The 16467-nt window shown below is 50.4% G+C and overlaps 7 protein-coding genes across 7 annotated transcripts; 2 read left to right on the top strand and 5 right to left on the bottom strand.

Annotated features, from left to right (window-relative positions):
- Window positions 1-562: 562 nt before the first annotated feature.
- On the bottom strand, window positions 563-1720 carry N7519_000151 (MYG1 family protein; the record flags this gene model as incomplete). The annotated part of the gene is made up of 2 exons (XM_057286930.1): window positions 563-1595; window positions 1662-1720. The coding sequence occupies 2 exons, from the start codon at window positions 1718-1720 to the stop codon at window positions 563-565; spliced, it is 1092 nt and encodes a 363-aa protein (XP_057153013.1).
- Window positions 1721-3024: 1304 nt separating this feature from the next.
- Window positions 3025-4409, bottom strand: N7519_000150 (ICE2 family protein; the record flags this gene model as incomplete). The annotated part of the gene is made up of 2 exons (XM_057286929.1): window positions 3025-3828; window positions 3885-4409. The coding sequence occupies 2 exons, from the start codon at window positions 4407-4409 to the stop codon at window positions 3025-3027; spliced, it is 1329 nt and encodes a 442-aa protein (XP_057153012.1).
- A 1391-nt stretch (window positions 4410-5800) lies between these two features.
- Window positions 5801-6417, bottom strand: N7519_000149 (endosulfine family protein; the record flags this gene model as incomplete). The annotated part of the gene is made up of 3 exons (XM_057286928.1): window positions 5801-6193; window positions 6251-6334; window positions 6382-6417. The coding sequence occupies 3 exons, from the start codon at window positions 6415-6417 to the stop codon at window positions 5801-5803; spliced, it is 513 nt and encodes a 170-aa protein (XP_057153011.1).
- A 702-nt stretch (window positions 6418-7119) lies between these two features.
- N7519_000148 (SAM-dependent methyltransferase) lies at window positions 7120-7998 on the top strand (the record flags this gene model as incomplete). The annotated part of the gene is made up of 5 exons (XM_057286927.1): window positions 7120-7432; window positions 7540-7557; window positions 7610-7720; window positions 7775-7893; window positions 7945-7998. 5 exons carry the CDS (start codon window positions 7120-7122, stop codon window positions 7996-7998), a joined length of 615 nt encoding a protein of 204 aa, XP_057153010.1.
- A 627-nt stretch (window positions 7999-8625) lies between these two features.
- kexA (serine-type carboxypeptidase kexA) lies at window positions 8626-10613 on the top strand (the record flags this gene model as incomplete). Its single annotated transcript, XM_057286926.1, has 3 exons — window positions 8626-8795; window positions 8859-9219; window positions 9273-10613. The coding sequence occupies 3 exons, from the start codon at window positions 8626-8628 to the stop codon at window positions 10611-10613; spliced, it is 1872 nt and encodes a 623-aa protein (XP_057153009.1).
- Window positions 10614-11025: 412 nt separating this feature from the next.
- On the bottom strand, window positions 11026-12400 carry cia1 (iron-sulfur cluster assembly protein CIA1; the record flags this gene model as incomplete). Its single annotated transcript, XM_057286925.1, has 2 exons — window positions 11026-12171; window positions 12212-12400. 2 exons carry the CDS (start codon window positions 12398-12400, stop codon window positions 11026-11028), a joined length of 1335 nt encoding a protein of 444 aa, XP_057153008.1.
- A 377-nt stretch (window positions 12401-12777) lies between these two features.
- N7519_000145 (IQ calmodulin-binding motif domain protein) lies at window positions 12778-15714 on the bottom strand (the record flags this gene model as incomplete). Its single annotated transcript, XM_057286924.1, has 1 exon — window positions 12778-15714. One exon carries the CDS (start codon window positions 15712-15714, stop codon window positions 12778-12780), a length of 2937 nt encoding a protein of 978 aa, XP_057153007.1.
- Between the last annotated feature and the right edge of the window lie 753 nt (window positions 15715-16467).

Genomic DNA, 16467 nt, shown 5'->3' with positions numbered 1-16467 from the left:
AATTGCTAGGCGTACCAGACACTCGACCCCAGGACTCTACCGATGCCCTCTGGTTCGAGCGCAAAAAGCCAATCCTTCGTTAGGAACAAAGCATTCCTCTGGTCAGCATGTGGAAAAGTGCTCCAATGTCTGGAGCGCCATTGCAGAAAGCCAGAGAAAGGTCATCCGATCAGAATGGTTCGAGGCTCATCCTCCTTTGGTTCTACGCCTTCTGAATACCAAGGCTTCTCGCTCATCTGCCATTGAGAAACAACAATCGGGCTCAATTGGCAGTCCGAATTTGATACGACAGATACATCCAAGACTGGTCTACTGTATCTTAGGCACCCGAGTAGAAAAGCCCCGAAGAGTCTTGCTGGGCGTTTCTCTGGCAGGCATTTGCGTTTCATGCAAGACCAAATTGATTATTTAAAAAACATGTCTGAAGACCCAGATTTTGCAAAGGAAGAAAAGGTCATGTCAAAATAGATCATAGATTTCCTTTGGACGTCATAATATAGAACATTTCATCAAAAATGCAACCTTTTCTTTTTTAGTCTTTATTTATCAAGTCACCAAAAATCTATAGCTCAAGGCTGCGCTCAGCCATAGCCATAGCACCCTCTCTTGTCTTGTGGCCACCGATGAACCCGCTAGCGTGAACAAAGACCGCGCCCTCGGGGATCTTGCTCTGGCCATTCTTCTCGGCCTCCGCAGCCATGACCCCATCAAGGTCCTGGTCGCGGACACCGCGCCACGCCTCAGGCAGAGGCTTACGAGACTCAAAGCTGCTCTCGGAGACGGAAACACACTGCACACGCCACTTGGCTCCCTCAGTAGCGTTCTCGGGGTAGAGAACATAGTACGCCTGCACGGCGGGGTCAATCTCCTTGGTTCCTGAAGCCTCAGCCTCAAAGTTGTACAGGTGCTCCTTCCAGGGCACGCCGCCCTGCGGGAGGACAATAATGCGGCCGGAGGGGTGGACGTCCTTGCGCGAGGCGTAAGCGGAGCCGACGGTCGTGCGGGCGGGCAACCAGGACGTGCAGGCGTGGTGCATCTTGCGCGCAAACGCGTTGCCAATGAGCGTGCTGGCGCGTCCGAAGAGGCTGTCCTCGTCCTGGGGCTCGCCAGGCGGGCTGGTGGGGTCTGGGTTGTTCATGTCGCCGACCATGGAGGCGAGAGTGATGCCGCCGTTCTTGAAGCGCTTCTCAATTCCAGCTGCGGTAAGTGCGGCCTGGTCGTAGGCGGAAATTCCGTTGTCGTTGGCGTCAATCGCTTCGATAAAGTCCGTGTACAGCTTCTCGTACAGCAGGTCTACATCGGCGTGCTCCACGGGCAGGGACAGCTTCTGGGCGATGATTGCCTTACCGAAGTGCATGTACACCAGGCCGGCAGAGGAGAGCTTGGTGGCGCGCTGCGGGAAGGTCGTTGAGAAGGTCCGCTGGTGGTGGTCATACCGGTGGATGGCGGGGTCGTATACGCCGCCCACGTCGACGACGGTGTGGCATTTCTCCAACTCGGCTGGATCGCGCGTGCGAATGAGCGGGGAAGAGGCGTATGTGGGGAGCAGGCGGAGGAGGTAGACGGCCAGGGCCTCGTCGGCGTGGAAGTGGCCGCTGTTTTAAGTCAGTACGTGAGCAGATGGAGCTAGATGAGCAGTAATGCAGTAACATCGCACTCACTTGTGTGTCCCGATCAAGGGGGACGAGGTCTTGAGCTTCTTTGCTACGTTTTCAGCCATTTTGAAGTAGTTATTGAATCTGAACATTCAAAATGGAAGGGAATGCGTCTAAAGGTCTTCACGTATTAATTGCTGCGCTCTGGCTGGCTGGATTTCTTATCTGCGCTTCCATATCGGGTTATCAGGGCTTGAGAGTAGGGCTGGAAGCTAGCATGTGACTATGAGCTCTCGATGTACGAGATCTATATCAGAGCTGTAAGATTCTCTTGGACAGAACTACAGTTTAAATAAATAGAAAGCTTGGATTTGATAGGAATGGCCAGAAGAGAATAGTCGAGATTCTCACGGACTATAGAGCGGAAAACTGAAAAAATGAACGGTTTCAACATTACCTGCTATTCTCTAATGGGCTAAAACTGGAACAAATTTGACAAAAGCTCCAGGCTAGAAGAAACGGGGATGTGTTGACCCGACCAGCCCAAAATATCCCATGGAAGATCGAAGGAATCAATGATCTCCTATAAGACTATACCTGCGCAGCTCTGTAACACTCGAATCGAATCTAGAAAAAAAAATCGAATATCTATTAAACCCCACCCAGCGCCTGGCAAGAAATACAAGTGAAGAAAGAACCCGGTAACCTATGTACAAGTAATGGTTTGACTCGGACTGTGTGTGCGTGCGCGCGTACGTGTGTGTGTGGATGGAGCAAGATTCGGTAGAGGGGGAGCGAAAGAGAAACCAGGAAGTTGTGAATAAGAAGGTTGAGCGTGGACAGCAGAGGGTATAAGTGTCGAACTGGATAAACAGTGGTAATTCAGGGTGGATACGGAAGACACAGAGAGGAAAAAGAAGAAAAAGCAACAGGTTTATCTGGTATCGTCGAGTCATGAAAAGGGGTGTGGCATATTGAACGGAGTGCTGCTTGTCTCGAGAAGGAGACAACCAAATACCCCCATATAGAAATCGAGAAAGGTATGCTTGGCGAGGAAGCAAGGAAGAGCAGGGAAGAAGTGACGTGAAACGAAGTCCAGTCAGAAGTCAGACCGGTGATATATGGCGTCAAGGTGGTTGAAACAACCCTGAAGGACTTGCGCTATCGTCGCTGTAGCAAAGGGGGAAGGTCATCGGTGAATCCCGAACCGCCGCTGAGTGGCATTTTCGTTGTCAAGGATGCTGCGAGATAGGTCATGGGGTAGGCTTGTAGCCGACTCGGCTCATGCAGTAATATACCACAGCGAAGGAGGCAAGAAGGCCGATTCGATTGACCTTCGGATTCCTGCCGCGCTGTTGCTGGAGCAATTGATAAAAAGGAAAGCGTAGGCATATTGACTTAGCAGTCGTTGACTCTGGCAACTCGTCATTCAATCGGTTTTCCAATGGCCCGCTACTCCGTTGTCGAGATCGTTGGTTTCTCCCAGCCATAGCTCGACCGCGTATAGGGATATTGTGCAAGCAAGATTGATCCACCGCCATGGGTTACCACCACCGTTGCCTTGGGTGCTCCACCATTCACCGCTGCCACCCATTGCTTGTGATGTTGATGCGAAGTGCTGCATGAGGAGACTGGTGTAGACAGCGATAAGAATGCTCGGGGCGAAGTAGCTCAGGAAGCCTAGCACCTGGCCTGCTGCGTCGGTATCGTCAATGGAAGCCTCTTGGGAAAGCGCACGGGCGCCAGACTCGCGAACCGCTGGGATGATGCGCGTCGATGCATACAGTACGAGCAGGCGGTAGGCGAGCGAGATGAGGACAGAAGGTGTGACAGCGCTGAAGACGGTGGTAATGACGTTGAAGGCTGCATGGATAATCGACGGCAGAAGAGACAGCGCGTGCATCAGGGTCGTGTACGACGCCATAATAATTGGAGGCAGTGGGGGGAAGTCTCCGACCTGCGAGGGCGAGGGTATCTGTTCCACGGGGTGCGATGGCTGATAGTCCGTGAAGATCTGATAGATGCAGAGCACGATGTAGGCGAAGAGGAGAGAGCTTTCGACCGGGTTTCCGCGACCACTTCCAATACCCCAGGCACACAGAATGACGGCGCATGTGACGGAGACTCCTATCAAGGCGGCATCGACGTTGGAGATTTCGGGGAATTGCAGAACACGCCAGAGGAAGTAAACCGAGCTGGAGATGATCGTAGCGGACAAGACCAAGAGGCCGATCTAAGACAAGAGTTAATTTTTATCGCGACAGACATGGGGGGGCATCAAAAACATACCATCCAGCTATCGCTACGACCACCTCGGTTGACGAGCCAGCGGGTAATTTGCCCAGCGGCTTGAATCACCAGTAAACTGCAAAATCCCTCTGCCAGCTGGAAGACCGGGGTAGACCATCTCAGAAGCCTATCCCAGTTGCCGAGGGCCACAGTTTCCACCAGGCCTTCCCGACCAAAGAGCCATTCCTGAACAGAGGAATCCTCTGCCCTCTTGCCACTGAAAGTGCGCTCCACCCATCCCGGCCCTGTGCTGTCGGCATCAACCGAGAATCGATTCAGCGACCAAATCAGAAGGACCAAGATGACGGGCCATTGTATGAAGCGGAGGACGGTAATGATGGAAGAACGGAACCACGATCGTTCAGGGGTGGTGACCTTCAGCAGTGAGACCAGGAAGTAAAAGGCAGCTAATGACAGCGAAAAGGCCAGGCCACATGTCTTGCCGCCCACATCGAAGGCTAGTGGGATGGACGAGACGGTGATGGCGAGGAACAAGGCCGACGAAAAGACTCGAAAGAGCCACATCGGACCGCCGTAGGGGGGTGGTTGCGGTAGGGGATCGAGGGAATGGGGGAGGATCTGATGCCGTTCGTGTTCAGAGCTTGGGGGAAAGGGAGAAGTTAAGGAGGGGAAGAAACACAGTTGTTTTCCCTTTTTTTTTTTTCGAGCTTATCGATTTCCAAGACGGTGGACTTCACGTGGGTCAAGATGAGCCTTGGATTAAGTAGGGAGAAACTGGAATAACGATAGAATAGACCAGGTAGATCAAGTAGAGTAGATCAAATAATTCGAATAAACAAAGTAGTAAAATAGTAAGATAGTAAAATAAACAAAAAAGAGGATTCAAATAAATAAAAAAGAAGTCAAGTGTGTTCACAGCTAGACTGGCGGTCGGAGCACTTTCTACCTCCAGGGCTAGGCTATATATATATTAATTTAACCAATTTAACTAATTTAACGAACTAATTAACTAAATTAACTAATTAGGGCCTAGAAGCATTAGAAACATTAGAAAGAGGCTAAGCAGTTTAACTATTTTTTACTTCTTATACCATACGGAGTACATAGATCTTACGCGACAGATAACCATGTTGACATACTCGCTCCAATAGAGTACAATAGAACGCAGCTATATAGCAGTAGTTGAAGCTGATACTTTCTATATGTATGCAAGAATAGGATGATAGTATCTGCTCTTAACATAATATATGGTCTAGTTAGATCTAGAGATAAGTTCCTCTGAACTATGTAGCGCAGTAACACCTACTATCTGGGGGATTTTGCATATAATACACCACAGGAGAGAATAAAAGGGAGAACAATTAACGATTTGATAAAGTAGGATAAACTGTGTGGAACGAATTCTCCCATGTATACCTAGGTACATACGTATAATGTCATATAATCTTTAACAAATTGGTATAACACGGGAGAAGTCATATAACATGGTAGCCAAATAGGAACATGGACATAACGTAGAAAATTATTGTGAGAATTGGAAAAGACACAAATTATCACAAAGGGTCTCATATGAACTAGATATGAACAAGGAGAGCAGAGGTTAGGTAAAACAGAAAAGAAGAAGAAGAACGTGGATGCCACAGATTGATAATTTGATGGTAAATGGCGATAATTGGAGAAAAATAAAAAGCCAAGACACTGAAGAGCGAAGTAGTGATTGACTGGTTGAGAACACCATATCAATGACCGAGCACTAACCTCTGCTCACACTCTCGCCCTGTCCTGCAGCGCACCCATCACAAAAGTCATTTGGAAAGAAATTGAAAAAGAAACAGAGAAATTCCCATAGCGCCAGGCTTTTGAAAGTGAAATCACAGACCCCCTTCAAAAGATATGCATGCAACGATCCTCGGAACAGCCACAGCCTAGTGTAGTGCAAGATATTGTATCATCGCCTACCGACGGATAGGAACACCCTCTCTCGGGGGAGGGGGACTGACACTAAGCTCCTTCTCACCCTGCACTGATCCAGAAGCTGGACCAGAGCCTGGCTCACCCTCACTGATACTGGTACCATGGTGTAGGTAGCTACCCCCCTCCTTGATCGGGCTGCGGCCTGGGAAGCCGACCGAGCCAGGGTGTCCGCTGATGCTGCCGGGGATCTGCTGCCCACCTTGGGAGCTGACACTACCATTGTTGGCAGAGTTGTTGGCACCCGGTGAAGTTGAGGTTAGGTGCGGGATGTTCTCCGGCACTGGGTGGCGTGACCCGATGTTGGTGACGCCTACGTCGGAGGCTTTACCGGCTTTGCTGAGGGCGTAGTCACCCGAATCGAAGTATTTGCGTTCCTGTAGGGGAGTGTTAGGATGGTGTGTTGAGTAGGGTTGGGTTGATATTGGGCTTACCTTGAGCTTGTTCTGGAGGACGTCTTTCTTGGTGGGCATCTTGCCGTAGAGGCGCAGCAGGCGCTGCTCCTCTGGGCTCAGGGACTGGGGAATTGTTAGTAATGATAGTTTAGAGCAGTGAGAGGACTTACGTTGATGTCCACCTTGTTCTGCTGATGAGGATTCATGATGGGCGAAGAAAGTTGCAGTTGAAGTTGAAGTTGGAGGAGGGGGAATTGAAGCGGGAAAGATAAGGCGGGGAGAAAGAAGTGTGTGACCGGGTGAGACGGGAGAATGAGAGAAAGACAAAATAAATAGGAATAATAGAGAAGAGAAAACAGATAGAATAAATAATAAGATAATCGATAATCGATAATCGATAATAGTAACAAGTCCGTTAACAAAAAAAGTATTAAATAAATCCCGGAGAGGAATTGGGGATGTGCCACTATTGGCGGTAGATGACGTTCTGGGGATTCTACCTATGTATGTCTTTATAGTAATATTTGGATATTCAAATAGGATATTATATTATATATATTTTATAATGGTATAGCACTATAATATATTATAATCCAAAGATACTGTTACTTTAAATATCGTTTAAATACTATGTACTACTGAATAGTATCCAATTATCGCACATTAGTACTACTACCAAGGTATGTTGTACATGTAAAGTGGCTCATATAAATTAATATTGAACAACCTTCTATAGTCATCCCAAGGTCTTCCCCATCGTCATCCCTAGGCTCGTCTTAAATATAAATAGTATAATTGGTTAAACACATCAACTATAAGGTCACCTGCCCACAGTGGAACCGAACCTTTGAACTTCTTCATTTCTTCAATTTTCCCGCTTCGGTGACGTCTCTATCTCAACACCCACCATGACTCGCCCAACCTTCGTAGTCGAACATCTGGATCCCGAGTTGGGCCCGTGGTCCACACTTGAATATGCCTGCATTGCGCGTGAATCCCACGACCGCGGGGCAAGATTTCTGCTCAGCTCTGTGCCCGCCGAGCTGCAGATGCCCGCAGATCTGGCCGCCACCAAGGGTCTCGAGGTCGAGCAGCGCAGTGTCGAGGAGATCTTTGCAGACCGCAAGGATAAGGTCTGCTTGTTGGACCCCTCCGCTCAGACCGAGTTGAGTCCCGAGGATGGTGATACCTTTGAGGTCTTCTTGTTCGGTGGTATCCTCGGTATGGAATTTTCTTTTCTTTTCTTCTTTTCTTTTCTTTCTTTTTTACCCCACGATATATACGGATTGAGTTCAGACTGACCCTTTGACTGTAAACTGCGTCTGCAGGTGACGACCCGCCTAGAGGTATGTACTTGTGTTCTTCATGCACTTCGGCAAGAGACTGACGACTTTGTAGATCGCACCTCGGAATTGAGGAAGAAGGGATATGTCGGCCGCCGATTGGGGCCTAAGCAGATGACTACGGATACTGCTGTGCGTGTTACTCGGTTGGTCGTTCATGAGAAGAGTGAGTGTGAAGAGAGTCTAGATGATATATGTACTGTACGCTGATTCTGCCCAGCACCCCTCGAGGATATTCAATATGTCGACTACCCAGAATTGCTCATCAATGAGCATGAACGCACTGAGATGCCTTTCCGCTATGTCAAGGGTGCCAATGAGCAGCCTATCATGCCCGATGTAAGAGTATTGGATTGTCAGAGAGAAACAAGAAGCTAACAATTTCCAAAGGGGATGGTGGATCTTATTAAGAAGGATGCCGACAAGTCTATTGATTTCTTCTAAATGATTCAACCTTGGAAGTAAGACTACGTACATACTTGAAGGTCCAAATTAAATAAGGTCGGCAAGTGGCTGGGCGTGTTTCAGTGGTTTTACTATGTAGAATTGGGGAGTTTCGCCTTTGATTCATATATAACAAGATACAATGAATTAATAGTCAATTTGAGCATATCCATAGATGTTACTCTATAAGGAGATAGTATATCATTAGGGAAATATACAGTGTATATTGTACAAAGAATACAAAGAATACAATAAATACAATAAATACCTCCTATCCACGCAGTGACTGGTGCATTTCTTCCAATGCACCTGTAATTACCTGTATAATTACAATCCTTACTCCACAGGCCACGCCAGCCGGCAACTTCCTTTGAACTCCGTCATTTCTACTCTACTGAACACCTTCGGAGTAGTTGGATCTCCTTTCTTTCCTTTTTCCCCAAAAGGTTGGATTTTGCTATTTCTTTGTTCAACTCTCTCTCTCTCCCTATTCTATACATACAGTGCCGTCCAACCCCTCCGAATTCGATGATCTGTTGATTTGCGCCTTCCGAGTCCCTCCCGGGACATCTACTCGACTATTTACCTAAACCTCTATTCTGATGATACCCACACTGGACTGCTGAAATGCTCTCAATACCATTCCTCCCTTCTTCTACGAAGGGCGGTGCCGCCATGTTATTATCCGCACTATCACTGCTGTTGAGCCCGTTGGTGTCAGCCAGTTCGGCTGCTGATTATTATGTGCACTCGTTACCCGGGGCGCCGGAAGGCCCCTTCTTGAAGATGCATGCTGGGTAAGTCTCTCTAGGAAATTGCTTTTTCGAATTTGCGGTCCTTTCCTAACGCGGCAATTCTAGACATATCGAGGTCGACCCCGACATCAACGGCAACCTGTTCTTCTGGCATTTCCAGAATCGTCACATCGCGAACCGACAGCGCACTGTCATTTGGCTGAATGGTGGCCCAGGATGTAGCTCCATGGATGGTGCATTGATGGAAGTTGGGCCTTACCGGCTCCAGGACGACCATACGTTGAAGTACAACGAGGGCCGGTGGGATGAGTTTGCCAACCTGCTCTTCGTCGATAACCCGGTCGGTACCGGGTTCAGCTATGCAAACACCAATAGCTATCTCCATGAACTGGATGAGATGGCCGCTCACTTCGTTATCTTCTTGGAAAAGTTCTTTGAACTATTCCCCAAGTATGCCAACGATGACGTATGTTTGCCTTGTCCTCTACAACATTGATTATATCTCTAACTGTGTTACAGCTATATATTGCTGGTGAATCGTACGCCGGCCAGCACATCCCATATATTGCAAAGGCCATTCAAGATCGCAACAAGGGCATTACAGAGAACGGAGGCACAAAGTGGCCTCTCAAGGGTTTGCTGATCGGTAACGGTTGGATCTCTCCTGCAGACCAGTACCCTTCGTACTTTAAGTTCATCGAGAGAGAAGGCCTCGCGAAACCGGGCACATCCCTCCACCACAACATAAACACACTCAACGAAGTCTGTCTCTCGAAGCTGGAGACCCCCGGTGCAAAGAACAAACTGGATGTAGGCGCGTGCGAGCTGGTCTTGCAACAGTTCCTCGATCTCACCACCGAAAATCACCAGTGTTACAACATGTACGATGTCCGTCTCAAGGACGAGGCCAAATCCTGTGGCATGAACTGGCCCCCCGACCTGAAAAACATTGAGCCGTATCTCCAGCGCCCGGACGTCGTCAAAGCCCTGAATATCAATCCAGCAAAGAAGTCCGGCTGGACAGAGTGTGCTGGTATGGTCCACCTGGCCTTCACCGCAAAGAACTCCATCCCCTCCGTCCACCTGCTCCCAGGCCTGATCGAATCGGGCATCAACGTCCTGCTCTTCAGTGGCGACAAAGACCTCATCTGCAACCACATTGGAACAGAGACTCTGATCCATAACATGGATTGGAAGGGTGGCACCGGGTTCGAAACCTCCCCCGGCGTCTGGGCCCCGCGCCACGACTGGTCCTTCGAAGGCGAGCCGGCTGGCATCTACCAATCCGCCCGTAACCTCACCTACGTGCTCTTCTACAACTCCAGCCACATGGTTCCGTTCGACAACCCGCGCCAGAGTCGCGACATGCTCGACCGCTTCATGAAGGTCGATATCGCTAGCATCGGCGGCCAGCCTTCTGATTCTCGTATCGACGGTGAGAAGTTGCCCCAGACTGCTGTCGGCGGACAGGCCAACAGCACTGCTGCCGAGCAGAGTGAGAAGGAGAGGCTGAAGCAGACTGAAATGCACGCGTATACCAAGTCCGGCGAGGCTGTCCTCGTTATTGTGATTATCGGTGTAATCGCTTGGGGCTTTTTCATCTGGCGCAGTCGTCGTACTCGCCGGGGCTACAAGGGCGTCTCGAATAATGACATGTCGGACAGTACATCCGTTCTCAGCAGATTCCAGAACAAGCATTCAGGCCGTGATGTTGAGGCTGGTGATTTCGATGAGGCTGAGCTCGACCAGCTTCACTCTCCTGGCGTTGAGCGGGAGGATTATGCTGTTGGCGAAGCTAGTGATGACGATGATCATATTATCTCGCATCCGGAAACTGGTGAAAGCCGCCAATCTTCATAACAAGTGATGTCTTTGGAAGGTTTTCTGAAAGGGGGTTTTGCAGTTTTTGAAACGACTTTTGGCATCTGTATAAAGTAGATGGTGTTCTGGGGTCTTGATCTCTTTCCAATATGATTTTCATTCTGGTATCTCTTATAAGGCGACATCCCTTCTATTTGGAACGATTCTATGTTATGGTACCTCTGCCTTGAGAAGTATGATCGGCCTACAGCCAAATCCCGCTGTCTTATCAATGGAGGAATCTTACTATGGTCTCTAGCTGTTGCCTGTGGTATCATCTTTGCAGCTCTGTGCTTTACCATAGTGCCTAGGTGACATATTGATTATATATTCTTCCTTCGTCTGGCCTCTAAATACATCAGGCCTTTTGTCTATGAGCTATTCAGACCCAATACATGCCAATTCCAAAAAATCACCGCGTCACAGTCCAAACCTTGACACTTCCATCATCGGCCGTCGAAACAAGGACCTCCTCCTCACCCCCAGACCTCCGATCCGCCCTCTTCGCCCAAGCAACATGATTAATCTCGTAAATCCCATGTGCTCCATCCTGAACGCCGACAAGAACCCACTCCGTCCGCAGTACATCACCAGATGTAGTATCCATAGCGTCCGAGTCAGCCTGCTGCTCCTGCTCCTGCTCCTGCTCCCGCGTAACAAACCGCTCCTCATAGAGCGCAATCCGTCCATCCGCACCAGTCGAAGCAACAAGCCCAGTCCGCTTACTCCACGCAACAGCATAAACAGGTAGTTCATGCGCACGCGGGAGCACAGCATCCTCCTCCCAAACCTCATCCGTCCCGGTAGGTCGAATGATACTTGGGATCCCCGTCATCGCAGAAGAAAGCGCCCCCGTCTGCTGCGAGTCCTTCGGCTGGCGCCGCCACACGCGCACGGTGCGGTCATCCGAGCAGGAGAGGAGGCGCGGGCCGGAAAGCGCTCTCTGGGAACGCCACTGAGCTTGCAAAGCACTCAGTTCAGACTCGGAAACGGAGTCGGCAATTGGCCCGCTCCAATTTCCCTCTGTTTCTTCCCCTTCCCAATCCAAAAACCAAACTGTCCCACCATGTCCCTTGATACATGCTACCTGGCCCCAATCGTCCAGATCCTCTCGCCACAGCCGGATGGTATCGTCGTAGCTCCCACTAGCAAGACACTCCTCTGACGGATGCCACGAAACACACTTCACATCGCCGCCGTGCTCCTGCATCACAGCAACGGTCTCGAAGTTGTTATCGCCGTCGTCGAGATCCTCCCAGATCCAAATTGACTTGTCGCGTGAGCATGTCGCCAGCAGCATCCCCGACGCAGACCATGACACGGACTTGACTTCGCTATCGTGGCCGTCGAGGAGGACTGCGAACCGCCATTCTTCTTCGTCTTCTTCGCGGTCTGCGGTGTCGGTGCCAGTACCGTTGGACGCTGCTGTCAAAGTATCGGTAGGAATCTGTTTATCGTCACTGCTCATCCCCATCCCAGCACCATTTTCCTGTCCGTAACTATCCCACCGCCGCCAGATGCCGACTGTTGCGTCAAAGCTGCCTGTCGCGAGGACGGACTCCCCCCGTCATGTGTGGCTTCCATGCTGCTGTGCGAACGGAGCGCTTGTGGCCACCCGTAATTGTGGAGAGGAGAGTAAAGTTTGTGAGGGAATAGACTCGGATGGTCTTGTCTGAGCTGCAGGTTGCGACTATTGGGAGGGTTGGGTGCGGGGCTGTGAGCCAGGTCCGTTCTTGGGAGGGTGGTGTTAGATCGGATAGGTGTGTTATTGTGACCTTCTGAGACATGTTGGTTTGTGTTTCCCGTTGAGAATTGAAGGGATTGGAGGTATTGTAGAGGAAAGGGAACGGAGGGATAGAGTGGTGAGGTTGGATTTTTGGTGTGGGGGTTGCTGATTAGATAGGGAGGATATATGGTGATATAGGGACGACTTCCAGGTTATATTGGAGTTTATATATTCAACATTTCGATAATCTACATATATATCCATGGATTATATAGTATAGAAGTCAAAAGGCCTCATTACTCCATACAAAATCCTAGACACTAGTCGTATACCCTGCCAATCTGCCCAGTCCAAAGTCCAACCTCCAGTCCAAAAATGGAAGAACAAAAGAATAAAACAAAAAAAAGACAACATTATATATGCCCCTCTAAAACGCCTTCACTGTGCTGGAACGCCTTCTTCGTATAAGCCCTCATATATCGCCCCATGGCAGAGCCAATCCACCTCCCGGACCTTCTCTAACTCTTCCACCAATTTCCCAACCTCGTTAACAAACTCCGGCATACCGGCTCCAGCTAGATTCTGACTGGCTGTGGTGGTAGCCCGCACCCGTTCAGAGGCACTTGATGCGCTGAGACGCGATAGGACGTGGCTGCGAAGGCGGGAGAGAATGAGTTTCGTCACTGGGTCCGAGAAGCTAGGCGCGGAGGTCGTGGTTCCGGGCAAGCCTGTCGAGGAGACGGACGCGTCTGAGACAGAGGTCTCCGAAGTCACCACCGCAAGCTGTGGAGCGGCTGCGAGACATGCCGTGGCGACGGGCCCGAGGACTCGCTTGATCGTAGCCGTCAGTTGGGCGCTCGCAGCGGGTGGCATCGGATGCGTCGCCTCGAGAATAGACTGCACTCGCTCTGCGCTGATCTCGTTGAAGTCCAGAGACAGGATCCGGTCTGCTTCAGGTTTCCATTGAGACCGTGCATCTCGCTTGAGCAGGTTCTTCGCTGTTAACAGGATGGAAGCTGTTGCTACAATTTGGAATGCCTTGGCATGCAGGCGTTCGAGTCGTTGACGATCGAGGTTTAGAGTCTCCGGAACTAAATCCTTGGATACGACCGCATTGCTTAGAACGGTGTCAGCAAGACCTTGGGCGTAGACTCGTGCTGATGATGGGCGTGGTTCTCCTTGGACGCCTTCCGGGTCTCGCTTCTTCATCTCATCGACGATGATCTTGCGATGAATGCGCCAAAACCGTCGGGTCTTGCCCAGGCTGATTGTCCCATCTGCGACGTCTCGGTCGAATGCCCGCTTCTCATAACCAGGAGCTTCTTCAATGAGCTGGGGTGCGGCAAGTTGGATCATGAAATTCGTCTGGTCGAGTGACAACAGGTCAATTATGCTCATCAATCGAGCCAGCCGGTCGATAGCATCGCCCGAAGTATCCTCAATGTATGCCTTGACCACCGGGTCCCGGTAAGGAGCGCATAGGCGTGGTAATATGTTGTTCATGAATTCGAAGAAATTATCATAGGAGAATGTGCCAGCCTCGCACTGTCCCTGAACCAGTTTTGGGTCTAAAACTTCACTGATTATCACGTAAAGGGAATTGCCTCGTTGGAGCGATCGCAGCAAACGATCTTGGATCACTGTGGCCATGGCGACAGTCCAGTTGGTGCCGTGTCCAGCCTCCACCCCTCTTCTCATTGTGTCGCACATCTGCTTCATAATCTGCCTGCGCGGTTCAGTGTACGGTGCTTCTTCAATTTTGAACTCTTTGTTGATGAGAAGTTCATGCACCAGCTCCCGATTTTCAGGGAGAGGAGTGAGGATTCTGGTGAACCTCTCGTGGGGGGATGTGCGCTGCTTGTCCAGCTCCTGGAACACTGCGGCATCTATGTTGTTGAATGACTCGCTAAGAGGCGATGTGACACTCTGCGTAGCTTCCGTGGTTGGAGGAGCAGTCTCAGCAGACCGGGGAATAGCTTGCTTGGAGGCAGCCCTCTTCTTCTCCCGCTTGGCCTTCTTCAATGAATCTCGAATCATCTCCATGTGTCGGTCAGGTCCCGCAAGTCTCTTCAGACGGGCGAGCAACAGGACCTGGTTCTGTCGGATGCCCAGTCTGTAGTCCTCTGCAGCACCGCCAGCTTTGTCATTTTTGACCGTCTGCCAGATCAACTCCAATTCGACAAACTGTGCAACCATGATCTCAATCAGTACACTAGAGTCGTGAGACTTCCAGGCATGGAAAGCAGAGAAAAACACATTGTGTGATTCACACAGAGTCTGGAGATCCGCAGTGATCACAGATGGAGAGCAACAGCCTGACGATAGCAGCGCCGTGACCTGGTCAAAGGCTACTAGCAGCTCCCTGGCCTTGGCAATCAGATCTTGCTCCTGGTCTCCATCGCTGCTCAAAACTTCTTTTGGGTGAGTGACAATGAGATAGCTGCTGAGGAATGTGCGTACTGCGCCCCTTTCACCCATCGCTCCGCCTTCCATATCTTGCAGACCACAGAGACGGAGGACATCCGTCATCGTGTCGAGCAGCTTGCGGTTAGAAAGGAGAGCACCAACTTCTTCAAAGGTCATGTCCCGGACTCGGTCGACTGACAGATTCAACGACTGGAACCGCTGCATAGTCATCTTCGCATTATGGGTTCTCCATACGCGCTGGATCTTGCGCGCAGCCGCATCCTGCGTAAGCGACTTGGTGACCTCTCGGGACATCTTCTTTTCCTCGGTGGCTGGTAAGCTGCTAGTACGCTGGCGGCGATGGGTTTGCTGGTATAGTGTGCGCCGTTTCTCTGCATCAGCAAGCTTCTCCGCCATTTCCAGACGCAAACGAGCTTGTTCGGCAGCTTTCTTCTCCCGCTGGTCCTCGGCCTTCTTTTTGGCCCGTTTGACCTGATCCTCGCACTTAGCGGTGATATCGGCGAGCAGACGCTCCCGGGCCTGCTGAGCAGCTAATGCTCTCTCTTCGAATTGTAGATTTCTTGTAGCTGCTTTAGCCAGAGCGGCTCGCAGCCTCACTTTCTCCGCATGCAATGCACGATCAGCGAGTCGTGCCTTTCGGCTCTCCAAAATGGACGTGCGGCGGAGGTGTTGAGCAATATGGTCCGCACTTGGCGAGCCATTCGAGGACGTGTTGGAATGATGGGAGTGCAAGGAGGACACTGAGCTTCGTCGGGATGAGACGGCAGAGGAACGGCGGGCTTTACTGCTTTTGCGGTAGAATCGGGCTGCGATGTGAGGTGGAAGACTCAAGGGAAGTGCCTCCTCAGAGAGCATCTCCACGTCGAGATCGCTCACGGATTCGGGTGAAAGAGGGGTTGGACCGGCATCCGGGAGCTGGATCTCGATGTCGGAGTTGCGACGGATCATAGTATGGCTGACGCGGGTGCGACTGCGACGCGGAGCTGATAAAGCGAGAAAGGGAGAATCGGCGGGGCAGTACTGATAAGAGATTGGAAGAGGCTGTGTGGTTGTTCACAGGAAATTCACTTGTTGGGTATGTTATGGGATACCCAGTCGAGTGATTCGGAGTCTTTTAAAGAAAAATAAAGGAGTAATCTAGAAGGGCTGAAATTCAAGGAGTAAAAGACATGCGCATCACTCGGCTGAGTGTGGAGGGGATCCGTGCCTCGTTTCAGGATGGGAAAGATGGGAAATTTGATCAACCTTGGAAGGGAAAAAGGAGCGATGAACCAGCTCAATAGCTAAATAGCTTAAAAAGCACGGCCATGATGAAACCGGGCAACAACATGGTCAAAATACAACCTGGGATCTCCAGGGCTCTTCGGTATGGAATCTCGTGGCTGCATGCAGAAGCTGAGGTAAGCCACGCGATAAGCCCTGGAGCCAAGTGGAAATCATCTTCGATCCTACCGGGCTACTTATAGCTCGGGGGCTTAAAATCACTGCCGTACTACAGATGACCAACCTTGGAATGAATAAATTTACTGTAAGCCAAGTAAGACAATAAAATTGCTATCGTTGCGTCATGACACCAGTGTGCTTTGAAACCCAAAAAAGAAGTGAACGCCATGCTGCAGCGAAACCGGCTGCTTGATGTATGTAAGACCAACATCCCCGCAATGCGTTGAGTTGGCCTTCGCTTGGTTGACTGTGTCGAAT

Source organism: Penicillium mononematosum (genome assembly GCF_028829835.1).
Source record: "Penicillium mononematosum strain IBT 11891 chromosome Unknown utg000001l:1.0-4488741.0:1.0-4491989.0, whole genome shotgun sequence".
Lineage (NCBI taxonomy): Eukaryota > Fungi > Ascomycota > Eurotiomycetes > Eurotiales > Aspergillaceae > Penicillium > Penicillium mononematosum.
Note: the sequence above shows the minus strand (reverse complement) of the source record. Positions and strands in the feature narration are given on the sequence as shown.